The sequence below is a fragment of the Prionailurus bengalensis genome, chromosome B3, assembly GCF_016509475.1.
Source record: "Prionailurus bengalensis isolate Pbe53 chromosome B3, Fcat_Pben_1.1_paternal_pri, whole genome shotgun sequence".
In the NCBI taxonomy this organism is placed as follows: domain Eukaryota; kingdom Metazoa; phylum Chordata; class Mammalia; order Carnivora; family Felidae; genus Prionailurus; species Prionailurus bengalensis.
The window spans coordinates 135,147,262-135,162,847 of record NC_057355.1 but is presented as its reverse complement, the minus strand read 5'-3'; the positions used below and the strand labels follow the sequence as shown (position 1 = coordinate 135,162,847).

At 48.8% G+C, this 15,586-nt stretch overlaps 1 protein-coding gene across 1 annotated transcript in view; it reads right to left on the bottom strand.

Moving 5' to 3' along the window:
• Nucleotides 1-9,952, bottom strand: part of DGLUCY (D-glutamate cyclase) — a gene marked incomplete at its 5' end in the record, with an annotated part of 38,741 nt that extends 28,789 nt beyond the window's left edge. Inside the window, 4 exon segments of the mRNA XM_043554552.1 lie at nt 435-582; nt 3,672-3,870; nt 5,621-5,774; nt 9,769-9,952. Coding sequence (XP_043410487.1) covers nt 435-582; nt 3,672-3,870; nt 5,621-5,774; nt 9,769-9,952 — 685 coding nt within the window.
• Nucleotides 9,953-15,586: the final 5,634 nt, after the last annotated feature.

Genomic DNA, 15,586 nt, shown 5'->3' with positions numbered 1-15,586 from the left:
CACTCACTCTCAGACTGACTTAATACCCTGGGGATCAGTTGAAGTGAACATTTGGAACAAAGCCTTCCCCTGCTAAATACGCTGCTGACCAACAGCCTGGATTAGAGGTTGCTCTCAGCTCAAGTCCCGGGACACATAGCTGGGCTGTCACTCTCTACCACCTGCTTCCCCCGACCCTTCAGGTTCACCTTAAGTTCATGGGAGATGATGGGTGAGGCTGACTATTCTGCCAAGGGCAACACCTTTAAACCTGAGGGACCTCTGTAAACCCAGCCCGAAAGCTGCTGCGGGAGTCTGATCCTCGTCCAGGACGCCCCGGACCCCTGGGAAGATGAGGACAAGCCGGGGGAGTTCGGGAACATAGTAGGTTCCCGTCTTCTCGTGCTGAAGTTCAGGGGTGGCTGTCAGAATACTGAATGAGAGTGGACACTCACCCGGGTCGCCGATATGAATGGGATGTCCCTTATTCCCTGGGGAGCAACTGGCCCGCACCAGCCCTTCCAGCTTGTTCTTGGGGATGGGCCTCATTGTGACCACCAGGTGGCAGCAAAAGCCAGCAATGGTGGCACAAGGCGCTGTCATCTGAAAAGAGATCAAGGAAAACAAGTTGAAAAACAGAATTAACACAGATGGAAAGCCTGAACACCAGGAGTTCAAAGCAGCTGAATGAAAGAGGGGATCCAAGCAGCTATTATAAAATTATAGCTTCTACTTTTTGTTTGTTTTTAAGACTGATATATTATATTATATTATATTACATTATATTATATTATTTAGTGACAGAGACAGTGCCAGCAGGGGAGAGGCAGAGAGGGAGAGGGAGAGAGAGAATCCCAAGCAGGCCTTCTCTACCCACGCAGAGCCAGATGGGGGGCTTGAACCCGCAACACTGTGAAATCATGACCTGAGCCAAAATCAAGAGTTGGATGCTCAACCAACCAACTGAGCCACCCAGGTGCCCCATGTTGCTTCTACTTTTATGTGACATAGAAATGAGAAAGCCTGCTGGTATTTATTGGTCTAAAACAGAGAACCTTGTATGTGCTGTGGATGCTCTGGTAGCTTGGAGCAGCTGCAGACCCCCACTTAAAGCAATGTTTTTAACTACAGAAAAAGAAACGCATAGGTTTACAAAGCGAACCAATTATATTGCACATGCAGTTATCAAATTATGAAAAGATGTGATGCAGCGATATGTATCCTTCATTAACAGTTTGGGGAACAAGACAGCAGACCTACCATTATAATTTTGGTGTAGTGATCAACATATAGGATATTTTTGTGCTATCAGACTGGCCATGAGACATGAAACTATCTGGGAGTTCTCTGGGCAGCCACAAAATCACAGGGTCTGCTGATACAACTGTAGTTCCTTGTCTACGTTCATAATCAAAGGAAATGCTCAGTTTCAGTCTGAAGCTATAAAAATAAAGATGTAATTTTTTTCCCCATCCAATTTCATGGGTCCTCTGAATTTTCTCCACAGGGGTCCGTGGACCGCAGGTGAAGACCTCTAAGACAGCGGCAGAGGGTTCCAAGGACAAGGGATCTCTCAGGAGGCATTGGGAGCTGCTCTGCCTCGTGAGTCCACACTGGGGATGGGGGCCCCACTGAGCCCTGCCTCACTCCTCCTGCCTTAGAATGACCTGTGTGACTTTCACTGGTGGCGGTGTTTGTGGTCTGAATGGTTTCTGGTGGCTGCCGTGGGGCTTATGAATGATTTAGGATGTGGCCAGGATGATGATCCACTGGGACGTGGCTGCTGCCCAAAGGGCTTGCTGTTGGCACTGAGGGGGGAAAATGCCACCCCAAAATACACCAGTTTGGCATACGGATTGTTTTGAATTAAAGTTACTTGAGAAACCGCCAGTGCAAGAGAAACACTCTACACCCCTTTCCAGCCCCCCCGCTGAAAAGCAGGAAATAATCCTCCCACGTGAAGGGACCCTCCCCGTACCAAGAGGGTAGAAGGCATCTTTATCTCCAGAGATGGGAAATCAAGGCCGAGAGGGCTGTGTAAACAAACCTTGTGACTTCCTCGTGAATTTACTACCCCAAGCTCAAACTTGTCTTACCAATTCTTCACAAATTCATTGTTTCTTTGTCTGAAAGGTGTAAAAGCTATCTGTTTTGGTCACTTCTTTGAGCCTCACATATTTGGGGCTCCTGTAGGTATGACATTAAATTTAGTTTTCTCCTGTTAATCCACCTCCTGTCCATCTAAGTGTTAGACCAGCCAAAGGGCCTAGAAGGGAAGAAGGGACAAGTTTTCCTCCCTGGCAGTACCTGGTGGCCACAGGATGAAACCTTGGCGTGCCTGCCCGGTTGGTGTCTGAATCACAGCACTGGGGAAGGGACACGCGTCAGGGACTTTCACAGGGGACAGGCAGTGCTCCCCGAGGCTGCCCCTCAGGGCCCCACCTGAATCCAATATGGCTGCCTGGCCGTATCTCCCAGGAGCCAAGGGCCAGAGGCAACCGTACTGAACAGAAGGCTATTTGGTAAGTGAGCTGTCATGAGAAAACCATGGCTCCCCTGAGCACTGACCATGGCAGTGATGAACATGCTGTGCAAAGCATCCCTTAATCGTCACACTTCTACTAGTGACATTTCATAAACGGGAGCCAGGAGTCCTAGGGTACGGTCTGGCTTCGGGATATGGGCGAGTCCTTTTCTCTCTCCAGGCCTCAGTTTCCTCATCTCAATGACAGACTGCCCATGATGTACCCGCTGCCAAGGGCGGTGTGTTTGGGGGCCACCTCTGCCCCAGGGCCCCTGCCAGTGACTGTACTTCTGTCTCCGCCCTTGCCTACCTTTAAGAAAACTGCTCAGGCACATGCTTCACTCATGAAAGTTGTTTCTCATCGGAGGCAGCTCGGGCCTCTCTGGCAGGAGCCCAAACCAGGCAAGTTTCAATAAATGTCCGGAAGCCCAAGACAAAATCTGCCGTCCAAGTCCTCCATAGAGGACCCTGCAGCCGGCCGTTGATGCTGGCTGACCAGCCGTTGACGTGGGCTGATTCACACGATGTCCTGGAGGGGGGTCAGGGGAATGAGGGAATCTGGTTCTCCTGCCTTGACAAGCAGTGGCTGGAATGGAACTTCAGAGACACAGCAGGGAGGTGAACTCTAGCAGCGGGCACGTCCCAGGAGAGGCGACCCCCAGGGGCCACCGCTGGCCAAGAACAGAACCCAGCTTTCCTGACAGAAACATAACCCGGCAGCCAACAGGCTGGCCAAGGCCCTGCCACAAATCCCCGGGGCATTTACCTGGCCAGGCACATTCTGCCCGATGCCAGGAAGTTTGAGCCAAGGAGGATTTTCAAAAAGCTCACTGAGATGCTCTAAGTTAAAGGAGCCAGACAAATTCCAGACAGGTTTGGTTTACACGGTTGCCACAATGTCTATAAGGGCTTGACTTGCACACTCAAGGCCACCCTGGGAGCTCACAGCAATCCCAGAGGTGGGCACGAGGGAGGCTGGACATTCCATTTTCCAGATGAGGGGACAGGCTCAGAGAGGTTAACAGCTTGTCAGGTTGCACAGCAAGAGAGTGGCTGAGCTGAGGTCACTTTAGTCTCTGACCTCCTGAGTGCATGTTCTCCCCACCACAGGAAAATACAAGGTGATGCACATTTTCAGGTCATTCTGCCCTTGGAGATTGTGTCCTACCTCGTACGCACCCATGTGACCATGCCCTACGGAGTCTCTTCTGGGGAGCCCCACCTTCTCCAAGGCTGCTTCCAGGGAGGAGCTGCAGTCCGGGAGGAAGGTCACCATGTCCCTCAGCTGCTCTGAGTACTCCTCCAATGAGGTCAGGCTGCCTCTGTGGGCACCAAACTTGTACTTCCGGAACTAGGGACACCCTGTCCTGGGGGGAAGCTCATAGTTCCAGGATCAAGATGGCCCCTGACCGTGCATTTTTAAAAAGAATGGGGGATGGGGTCCCTGGGTGGCGCAGTTGGTTAGGCCTCCGACTCTTGCTTTCAGCTCAGATTCATGAGTTTGAGCCCCATGTCGGACTCTGCACTGACAGTGTGGAGCCTGCTTGGGATTCTCTCTCTCTCTCTCTCTCTCTCTCTCTGCTCTTCCCCCACTTGTGCTCTCTCTCAAAAATAAATAAAAAAGCTTAAAAAAATCTTTTAAAAAAAGAAACTTTTCTGTAGAATTAAAATATTATGGTTTTAAGCCAGTTCTTTATTCACTCCAAAATTATTTTGTTGAGCCATTCCTCTGTGCCAAGCACAAGCCAGGTGATGGGACAACAGTGACAGAGAGGACACCGTCCCAGCCCATAAGAAGTATGCAATCCTACGTTGGCGGTGAGACTGCACTGAAAACAAATACTTGCAACACAGAGCAGTGAGAGTTAACAGTATGGGTGGAGGAGTGACCCACGGAAGGGAGGAACTCATTCTCCCCCACAAAGGGGAAGGTGCTGGAGCTGGATCCTGAGGGATGCATAGGAGTTCACCAGCTGAACAAGGGGGAAAGCACATCCTAGGCAGAGGGAACAGTATGTGAGCAGCATGGAGGCATCAAACATGTGACACACCGTGCGATCTGCTCTAAGCGTCCCCAAGATGGTAGCCTAGGGGGTGCTAGGAAAAAAACAGAAGGAGCTGACCTCAGGTCTGGGTGGGGTCTCTGAAGGACTCTCCTAGCCCAGAGTCCACAAAATGGTAGCAGCAGAATGTTCTGGGGGAGCTTTCTCTCTGGGGAGATGGCTGGGGATGGCTGGAGTGTCATGGGGGACGGGAGACACTGAGCCAGGGCCTGGTCACTACAGGTGACCAGGTATCAGGCCAAGGTGCAAGTCATGGGAAGGCACTGAAGAGTTTATTTATTTATTTATTTATTTATTTTTATTTTTTAAATTATTTATTTATTTTTGAGAGAGACGAGAGACAGAGCATGAGCAGGGGAAGGGCAGAGAGACCAAGATACACAGAATCCGTAGGAGGCTCTAGACTCCGAGCTGACAGCACAGAGCCCGATGCAGGGCTTGAACCGACAAACCATGAGATCATGACCTGAGCCGAAGTTGGATGCTTACCCAACTGAGCCACTCAGGCGCTCCATGACACTGAAGATTTTAAAGGGGGGAGTCATGTGATCAGACCTAGCATTTAGGAAAAGTCACTCAGGTGGGCGAGCAGAAGAGATGTGAGCCTGAGCTGGGGTCGTGGGAGAAAGGTGGGCTCGTTGGAATGCTATGGAGGAAGCAGAATCAGTAGGCCCATACCCACAGTGTTAATAACGGCTCTCCCTGGGTAGGTATCAGTAGTGCAAGTGTTTTTACTTTCTTCTTCATCCAGTGCTTCCGATTTCTGGCTTGGGTGAGGAAGTGGATGATGGGAGGTGCCAGCGGCATTTCCGCAGCCAGGGCAGGACTATCTTGGTGATCCCCAAGATTTTTCCCAGGGCAAGGGGCAGGGACAGGGACAGGGATGGGAATGGAGGGGAGGACAGCTCATCCCTGAGCAAGAGTCATGGGTGAGGCCTTGTACCAGGTACTGAGCATCCCCATGACTGGACAAAGAGGTCCCCGTTGACAGACACACCTGGCTGCTGCATGTGGCCACTCCCAAGCTTGAACCCTGGTAACCCAAGCATTTTACCTGGTGTCCAGAACAGCGTTCGGGGTAGGCAACGTCCACTTGCCTGGCTCAGTCAGGCCCAGTAGGGGCAGAGGGCCATTGTTGGCTTGGCAGAACTTTTCAAAGGCTGGAGCCAGGGACCTGTGCAGGACCACCATGCTGGCTGGTTGGAGCCCTGAGTTTGGTGAGAGAAGGGACACAGGCATAGTCGGTTGCCTCTTGGTAGAGCCTTTCAATTTTAACTCTTTATCGTAGCACAGCACAGAAAGATGCCCATAAGTGTACAACTTGATGAACACGTAACCGACACCCAGGTCAAGAAACAACATTATCAACATTCCAGAATCCCTCTATGCCCCTTATAGTTCATCACCCCAGCCTTGAAGGTGGCCGCTACCGTGACTTCTAACACCATGGGTTACTTTTGCCTGTTCTTCATATAATGGAATCATACGATGTGAGCCTTTTGAGTCTGGCTTCTGTCACTCAATCGTATGTCCGGGAGATCCATCCATCCCTTTGTGTTTGACAACAGCTGGTTCATTCTCATTGCTGTGTGATATACTCATTACCACAATGTATTTACCCAATCCTGTTGTGGATGGACATTTGAATGGCTTCCAGTTTGGGGTTATTATAAATGGTGCTGCCATGAGCATTTTAATACATGCATGTTGGGGTGCATTTCTGTCTGGCATACCCCTAGGGTTGCAGGGTATATACATGTTCAGCTAAGCGGTTTCCAAAGCGGTTGTACCAATTTATATTGCAAGTTCTTGCTTGTTCCTTATTCTCTCCGGTGCTTGCTGTTGTCTATCTTTTCCATTCCATCCACCCTGGCAGGTGGGTAGTGGCCTCACACTGCGGTTTTAATTTGCATTGCCCTGAAGACCAATGCGGTTGAGTGACTTTCATAGGTTTTATTGGCCATTTGGGTATCCTTTGTGGGAAAGACACTGCTCATGTCTTTTGTCTGGGCAGATTCTTGACTGAGCAGGCTCACAGAATCCTTGACTCCCCCTCCAAGGAGGTAGTCTTACTTCAGCTATGGGGGAAGACCCCCCACTTGCCATGACACCACCTCCTGTGGTAAGGAGCCCTCTTCTGGAACGGGAAGTCCTTTGACAGCTAAACAAACTTGTGTTTGAATCCCGATTCGGCCTCTGACCAGCAGTGTGCCCCTGAGCCTTGGTATTCCCAAGGAGGAGATGGCAGTAATGACACCTGCCTCAAAGAGAACTCTGGGAGTTCATTCCTGTGTGTTAATTACCTAACACACAGGTGTACAGGAAGTAGGGGTTGGAGGCATGAATATGGGCTCTTGCATGGACATTTACAATTACGGTACTGAAGGAATATTTAATGATGGTTTGTAACGTACAGTTAAAGGAACAAAACTAGATAACAAAACCGTATTTGGGGCATATTCTCCTTTTTATACAGTTCATGAGAGAAATAACTAGAAGGAAATACATCTACATGTTAATCACAGTTATCTCCTGTATCAAGACTGCGTGATATTTAATGTTCTCTTCTGTGCTTTTCTCAATTCTAAAATTTACATAATAAACAGGTATCATTCTGTAACTGGAGGAAAAAACAAACAAGAAAACTTATGGTTTGTTTTTTTTTTAAGGGATTATTTCCTTTAAACACACCATCCCAAAGAAAAGCATAATTATCCTGCTTTTGGAGAAATAACCTTGGTGACAATTCTCCTAAATGCTAGATTGCCGTATCAACATGTGGGCATCTCTTTTCCACAACAATACTGTCTGCTAGTATTTTCTCTTTAGCTCTGATATTTGCCTTAGCTCTCTGTGCTAAGTCATTTGTAGATGTAATCACTTATATTTTATACGTAAGGAGAACAAGGCTCAAAGAGATGAAGTGACTTCACACAGCTGGGGCATGGCAGAGCCAGGATTTAAGCCTGAGACAGCGGACCCCTGAGTCCCTCTAGGGTCACCATTGGACTGCAGGCATCAGACCTTTGTCAGATGGGTCCACCACCCATTCCGGCACCTTCCTCCTCAGGGATGGTAGAAAGAAGTGGATACAAGCAGATGCAACCATCCGTACGGAAAGTTCTAGCACCAGCTTCTGCTCTAACATCCTGGAACTCATTGCCTCAAACCCTCGGTGCCTGCCAATGCTACAGACTTTGAAAATGGGGATGAGCTGGACACTCCCAGCCGCTGAAAGCCCAAGGAAGCTGACTGCATGTCTCGAGCAAGCCCAGCGTGTCTCCAAAAATAGTCTGGAGTGAGGTGGAAGGGAATCCAGCCAGCCTAGAAGCCTGGTTTTCCCTAGCCGCCTCCTTTCTTACCTCCAAAGCCTGTTGTGAGAGCAAATTGGATTTTTAATACCGCAAATCAGAGAGGTATTATGAGCACAAAGCTTCTTTGTTTCCTTTTTAATTAAACGCACTTCAGAGGGCACTGTGTTTTCATTTTGTTCATCTCCACTGCTGATGGTACCAAGTCCCCAGTTGTTCCCATTAGTAACAAGACACCAATGGAGGGCTCAGTGGTGGCTTTTGGGGGTGGGGGGGTGTGGATGAGTGAGGGGAGGGTCTGGACTGATTCCTGTGTTGCCTGGGTCTCTCCGGCTCCATCTAAGGTCATGACAGCTTTTTCTTTGTGAGGAGAAACAAAGTGAGCCTTCCGAGTCCTTTTACCTCAAAGCAAAGTTGTCCATTCTTTTTTTTTTTTTTAACTTAATGATGGGAGAGGGAAAAAAAAAAAAGCACCTCTAATGTCCCTAATCTGATATAAACCCCCGGAAGACGTAGTCCCGAGCTGAGGTGCTCCAGCTGTTCTGCAGAATGAGCTTCTTTCCTTGCGGAACATTCCATGACAGTGGCTGACTTGGATGGTACATCTTACCCCCACGAGCTCAGTTACCCCTCCGACAGCTCCTGAGGGAGGACTGAACTGTTACTTTCAGGGTGCAGGTGAGCTTAGAGAGGTCACACACCTTACCCACAGCTACAGCCAGAAGGAGCCAAGCTGGGACTTACATCCGGACTGGTACGCTCTGCCCTCTGGGAGCCCCGAGGTGCTAGCAGGCAGTGGGGTTCAGCTGGTGTTTGCTGGTACGTCATGTACAGGGTTGGGGGAGACTATGACCCTGGTGGCTCTCTACAAAGCATGCTCCCTAGGGCTCACAGCCCTGAGTGGCTCCTTCCCCGTTGACTCTGTCCTCGGCCACGTGCCTTGCTTTGCCAATGGGACGGTAGGAAGTATGACGCAAGCGGGTGTTTGATATGTGCTTGGGCATTACGGCTCCTCCTCCAGTTTGGCTACCACTGCTGGCGAGGCTTCCTAGCAAGAGAGAAGCATTAGGCCGGCCCCAAGCGCTCTGGGCCTCCCAGTAGACACTCTAGACATGTGAGGAAGAAGCCATCATGGATGGTCCAGCCCCAGCAGACATGGTACCACGTGAAGCAGAACCCCCCCCCCCCCCCGGCTAAGGCCAGCGTCATCGCAGAATATCGCTTAAGCCGGTGAGTCTGGGGTGCTTTGTTATGCAATAATAGAGAATTCTGTTGGTCCAGAAATAGCCACAGAGGCCAGATATGTCAATAAACAGTGAAAACTGTCCTGCTCCAGCACTTTAAACCATGCTACTGGTTTTTCTCTTAGGCGATTCCGGTAACCGCAAGTCTTTCGTATCATGAAATTTTGCTGGGACTTGTGTCAGTGACAACTTTGATGGCTGTTTTCTCTCGCAGGACCTTTCAGAGCCTTGAGTGTCACTCCTGGAAGAGACTGGGGAGACGGTGCACCCAGAGAGGAACAAAACAGGGAGACGTGGTCTGAATCAAAAACCAGATTAAAATGCAGTGTTATCTGGGGGTGCTTTTCCCCCCGAGGGAAAACCCCTTTCGTCATCTGAGGCCATTGGCAGGTCCCCCCGTGGAGTTGGGTTGACCAAGCAGAACCGGTGGTACCGGAGCCATCTGGTAAGGTGTTCACGCCTGAGTCTGGCCCAACTGCCCGACCTGCTGGAACATTAATTAGGGACACGAGCAAATATCATCCTGCTCTTACTTCCTGTCTCCCAGGCAGAAGCTACAAGTTTCAGGAATTCCTGGGCCCTGCACCGCTGGTATTTCTAGGGATTTTCTTTCTTTCTTTTTTTTTTAAACGTCTATCACTACTTACCCCCAGCCACGCTGGACATATTTCTGATGTCTGGTGTCTTCTGTAGGATCAAGCTCCTTATGGCAGAGGGAAGTGTGAAGGTTATCGTGCCGTCTTTGAACGGGCCAGAGTCTGGGTGAAGGAAGGAAGAGGAACAAATGAGAAGCTCAGCTTCCTTGCAGGGGGCAGATTCGACGTCAGGTATCCATCACCACCCCCCACCCCCGGCCCTACCTGGTCCTGGCCCGAGTGGGCACTGTTTGGAGCAAATTCTCCCCACCCTATTCCCATCCCCTTCATGTCTCAGTTTCTAGTGAGAAACTCCTAACACTTCCAGACCTTTGTTCATGACCTTCCCCTGGCCCAGGATGCCCTCCCTCCCTCCCTCCTGAAGACCTTTCCATTCCTCAGTACAGGTTCCAATCCTCCGCCTCTATGAAGCACCCAGTAGGCTCACGCCGACTGGTTGCCGGGTCTCCTTGCCCCCAGAGCATTCTTTGAGCCACTGACTTCGGCCTGATGTTTTACTGGACTCTGAACCCCCTTCCTCTTTCCCGGGGAGACCCCAAGTACCCAGAGAGCAGGTTCAACATCTTGGGCCTCCCGCGGTGTTACGACAGCCAAAGCACATAGCACACACCAAAAACACTTATGCTCAGATGAATAAGCGACTGCATGCCACGTGCAATCACAAATGAAAGAATAGGCCAGATTTTCTGTCTATGTGTGACTTCTGTTATTTAGATTTAGGTGCCTAGAAGGAACAGATTTTATGTTTTCTTCTTTATATTCCATGCTCCACCACCCCACCCTGCTACTCCAGGTACAGTGCCTTACAGAGATTTTTGGTGGATGAAAAAAAAAATACTGCATATTTTTAAATACAGAGATGGTGTCAAAGCTCCAGGAAATTGCATTCAGAAAGGAATCCTGTATGTTGACTTCTTGTGAAAACTAATGAAAGGAAACCAGTTTAGTTCAGGTTATGGTTGAGTTTAAAACGGAGGAGGGAGGCCAGCAGGGGGCGCTCTCACAGCCCCAACAGGAAGACCTACACCTTACCAAGTCCAATACTACTTTAGCTACTAGTTCACTGCCCCAGCAGGAGAAGGAAAGGTCTCCTCCTCTCCTGGCAACAGCCCCGCCAATGACAGTCACAGCTCAGCCAATCAGGAGGCGCTACCCTTCGAACTCCCAGTTTACTCCAATGGACTTCCGGATTATAACAGCTCTCCCATCTTCCCCCTTCCCTCTGGAAAGGAGCTACCTACCTTCCCTTTGCTCCCCCGACTTGCCTCTGGCCTTGCCTGTAGTTTTGGCACAGCTTGCACGTCCTGGGATTGCAATTCTCTGCTATTTCCAAATACCAGCAGCTGTTTTTGCTGGTAAAATGGCCGGCAATTTTCTCTTTAAGGTTAACATGCTCTAGAAAGAGGTTTCAACGTGTCAGCGGAATCTAGGGTTCGACAGATGAAGAGGCGAACGAAATGACAGAGATGAAAAGTCTAGCATAGAGAATGTGGCCGATAATACTGCAGTAGTTTTGTGTGGTTAACAGATGGTGACGACAATTACCTTGGTGAGCACTGTGCTGTGTATGGAATTGTCAAATCTGTGTTTGTACACCTGAAACTACTACAACATTGTAGGTCACCTATACTTCAATTTATAACAATCCAGGGCTAGACAGTCTCATTGTGTTGGCCTCCAAGGCACAGCCCATGTCTTCTTCATCTCAATATACTACATGTCTAGCACAGTGCCTGGCACAAAGTGTAGTTCAGTGTTTGTTGAATGGCTAGCTAACTGACTGCACAATGGATGAAAGCAGGATTCAAGGGTGGTGTCCCCAGGGAAGGTTCTGGACAAGCCAGATTTTCCACAGCCCTTTCTACCTAGAGAAGAACCCAATGGGATTCCAAACCACCAATGCAGTTTTCAACTCCAATCTCATAGGTAGAAAACCAAGCAAACCCCACGGCCATTTTAATGAAAAATTTGAGATCGTATAAAAACTTTAACAAACAAAATATACGAAGTATTGCCCTGGAAGGGGTAGAGATGTGTTTTAAACTGACAGTGAGTGCTTTAATAGCCACAGAACAAAGTGCTTCGGGGACACAGAGGAGAGAACAGTTGGTCCTGCTGGGCTGAGGGGGTTGGGTGCTGGGAGGGTCAGGTGAGGTTGGATTCCATTCCCCAGTTGAAGATACTGAGTATTAAAGCAGCTGCTTTGGGAGGTCAAGCCTGAGCTTGTCTGCTGGACTGAGAGAGCCCTCCTGGACCTGGCTGGCCTGACCCCTTGGCCAAGCATCTGAGGCACCGGCTAAGGTCGTGGATGTCTGTGTTTTCCCAGGGTCACTGCAGAAATGTTAGCACCTCAGCCAGGCACTCAGCAAAGGTCGAAGAGAGAACCATTCCATAATCAAGTGGGGACAGTGGCCAGACTCCTCTGGTAATGGCCTCCACTTCATATCTAGAGGAGAGAATAGAACTTACCCCAAACCCACCAAAATGAGAGCCCTCACTGGTACCTGTTAGCTGTCGCCCCTCATTTTTACTCTATAAGACAGCAGGTGGAAGCTGGGAGCTGGTTTGCAAATAAATTGTAGTCAAAAGACCAAAATCTGAGGGTGATTGCCTTTCCTTTCCTTTATTTACTTATTGTTTTAATATAAGTTTAAGTGGATCTAGGTCATTCCTGTAATAATGTTGCTTTGCTGGCCTGGAGATTAAATAAGTGTAGCATGAAATCCTGCCCTGTGAAATGCATGCTGGGAGTGTGCCAGTCACCTGAATATTACCCACTGTGCATGTTGGGAGGGAAAGAAGGCTGAGAACCCCTACCCTACAGAGTCATCCCCCTTGAAGGCAGGGGCCAAATGGAGCACGAAGGACATGCTCATTAGCAATTGTCAATACACCAATGACAGAGTGCCCAGTCATATAATAAATGATGATAGCTACCACCCTACCATATATGAGAACCCACTGCATGCCAGGCACTGTGCCAGACCCTTTACCCTCTTTGGTTTACAACCATTCGTTCTTCACCACTGCCCCACAAAAAAGACACTGTTAATCCCATTATGGACAAAGAATGGGGTCTTGGGGAGATCAAAGAAGCTCCCTAAAGTCTGATAACTATTAAGTGGTACAGCCTAAACCCCAAAATAAGTCTAAATTCATGCTTGCTTGACTGATATCTACCTTTCTATGCCTATGTGTCTATATATCCATCCCTCCCTCCTTCCATCCATCCTCTGGTGTTAATAAGAACCACATCCTCAGTAGGAATAGCAAAGACTTTCCCCTTTTACCCCAAAAGGTGATTCCAGAACCAGAGTCTCTTGAGTCCATATGTTCCTTTGGGGACTGAACCCTGAACTTCTCTGGCTTTCCACCAGGGCTTCCAGTGAACTCACTGCTGAGTGGCCCTGCGTGGCCCAAGTGTCTCAATACCCAATAAGGCCTTACTCTAAGTAAGGGATCTAATCATTGAGCACTAGTTGGACTCTAAGAAGCTTACCCTTCCACTGTGAATTCTTTTTTCTCTTTAGAGAGTAACAAACTATCAAGCCCACAGATATCATTCCCTAGCCTGGGATACACCAGAGAGGGGCCCACAGACCATCAATTACTTAGAAGGATCTGACACACCCCAAAGCCCAGTATAAAAATACCTCAGCTATGCCTGTCACAGATGACTGGAATTCCACCATTAGAAAGTCATTTCTCTGCTTTACCCAAGTAATCCAATTCTAGGAATGCATGCTCCAGATGTTCTCAAACAGCCAGGTGGAATGATGGGAGCACATGGCAGCACTATTTGTAAGAGAAACAATGTAGAAACAACCTAATACAGGTTGGGTAAATACATAGAGGGCTGATTAAACAGAGGCATAGCTAAACTATGGTACATCCATACCGCACAATGAGATACTGTGTAACCATTAAAAAGAATGAGGCTACTCTATACACCCTGTATGAAACAATCTCCCAAAGACATAAAATGAACAAGGTAAGGTAAAGGATTCTATGTTGAATAACACACCCATGATCCATTCAAATGCATGTAAACTATCTCTGTAAAGATGGAAAAGAGCTTGATATCAGTTGTGGCCGCAGAGAGGGAAATTAGGTGGATGGGGTCCTGAGCAGGAGCAGTGGCTGCCACACTGTATTTTAGGTGAGTGGTGCCCTCTGGAGTTGTGCTAGGGGGTGGCCCTGACGGAAGAGGGATTTTCTGCTCTTTATCCTTCCTACAACTTTCAATAGGACAACATGTAAGTATCACATAATTTAAAAACTGGAATTTAATTTAAACATATATAAGGAAGGTAGGATCATATCCTTTTTAAGTAACCTCTACACCCACTGTGGGGCTTGAATTCACAACCCTGAGATCCGGGATCGCATGTTCAACCTTGAGATCCGGGATCAACTGAGCCAGCCAGGCACCCTAGGTCATTCCTTATGTCATGAGTTTTTTCATTCATTTGGTAAATATTTATTTAGTCCTTACCATGTGGGTGGAATGTGCTGAGCACACAGAGGTGAGTAAAGCAGAACTTATCACTATTAAAGGGCATGTATGCCTGGGGCACCTGGGTGGGTCAGTCGGTTAAGCGTCTGACTCTTGGTTTTGGCTGCAGTCGTGATCTCATGGTTCATGAGTTTGAGCCCTGCATCGGGCTCTGTGCTGACAGAGTGGAGCCTGCTTGGGATTCTCTCTCCTTCTCTCTCTCTGCCCCTCCATCCCTCCCTCTCTCAAAATAAATAAATAAACTTAAAAAAATAGAAAAATAAAAGGCATGCATGCCTGGGAGTGTGGACACCATGGTGATAATAATGACAGCTGTCGCTTACTGGGTGCCTGCTAGGCACTTAGTATCCAGACACGATCCATCATCCACCTGCCATTCAACAGGCATTGCAGTACAGAGCACAGATTAGGGGGTAGGCTGTCTGGATTCCAAGCCTGCCTCTACACTCAGGAGGGGATCATATTCACCTCCCTGTGCCTATTTTCTCATCTGTAAACAGGGACTCATAACAATATGTATCCCACTGAGTTGTGGTAAGGATTAAATGAGCTAACACACGTGAGATTCTTAGAACAATTCCTGGCTGGGTGCACAGTTAGCACCACAAAAGCGTTGCCTGTTTACCGCTCCTCACCCAGCGTGCTGCACATAATGTAGGGAATAAGACAGCCACAGCCCACGCTCACAGGGGGTTTGCCATCCCCAGAGACAGACATTAAGCACATAATTACCACTGTATCTATCTTCAGTAGCTATAACACCATGTGCTGAGCACTCCTGGGCCACGTGGACTACAAGTGGAGGAGGAAAAGAAGCTCAGTCTAACAGGAAGAGTAGGGGTCAGACTAGCAGACAGGTGGGGAGGGGGCACTGTAGGTCAGGGGACAGCATGAGCAAAAGCAGGGAGGCATGGGAAGGAAACCAGCTTCCTGTGCCGCTGGAATGTTTGATGTAAGGGAGGAGATAGGGGAGTAGGGGCTGGGATGGGGCAGTGCCCAGCTCGTGGGTGATCCAAGAACGATGGGAAATCAAGAAGGTGTTAGGCAGTAGAGTGACTTGGTAAGACCTACCTTTTATGAAGAAGACTCTGGCTGCAGGTGGGGGACTGGACCGCAGGGCAGGCAAAATAGGAGGCTGGTAGATGAGAGGGGAGGCCAGAAGAAAGATGAGCATACAGAAAGGCTCCCTCCTAGGACGTGCCCAGGTGGCTCAGTCAGTTAAGTATCTGACCCTTGATTTCAGCTCAGGTCATGGTCTCATGGTACGTGAGTTCAAGCCCCATGTCAGTGCAG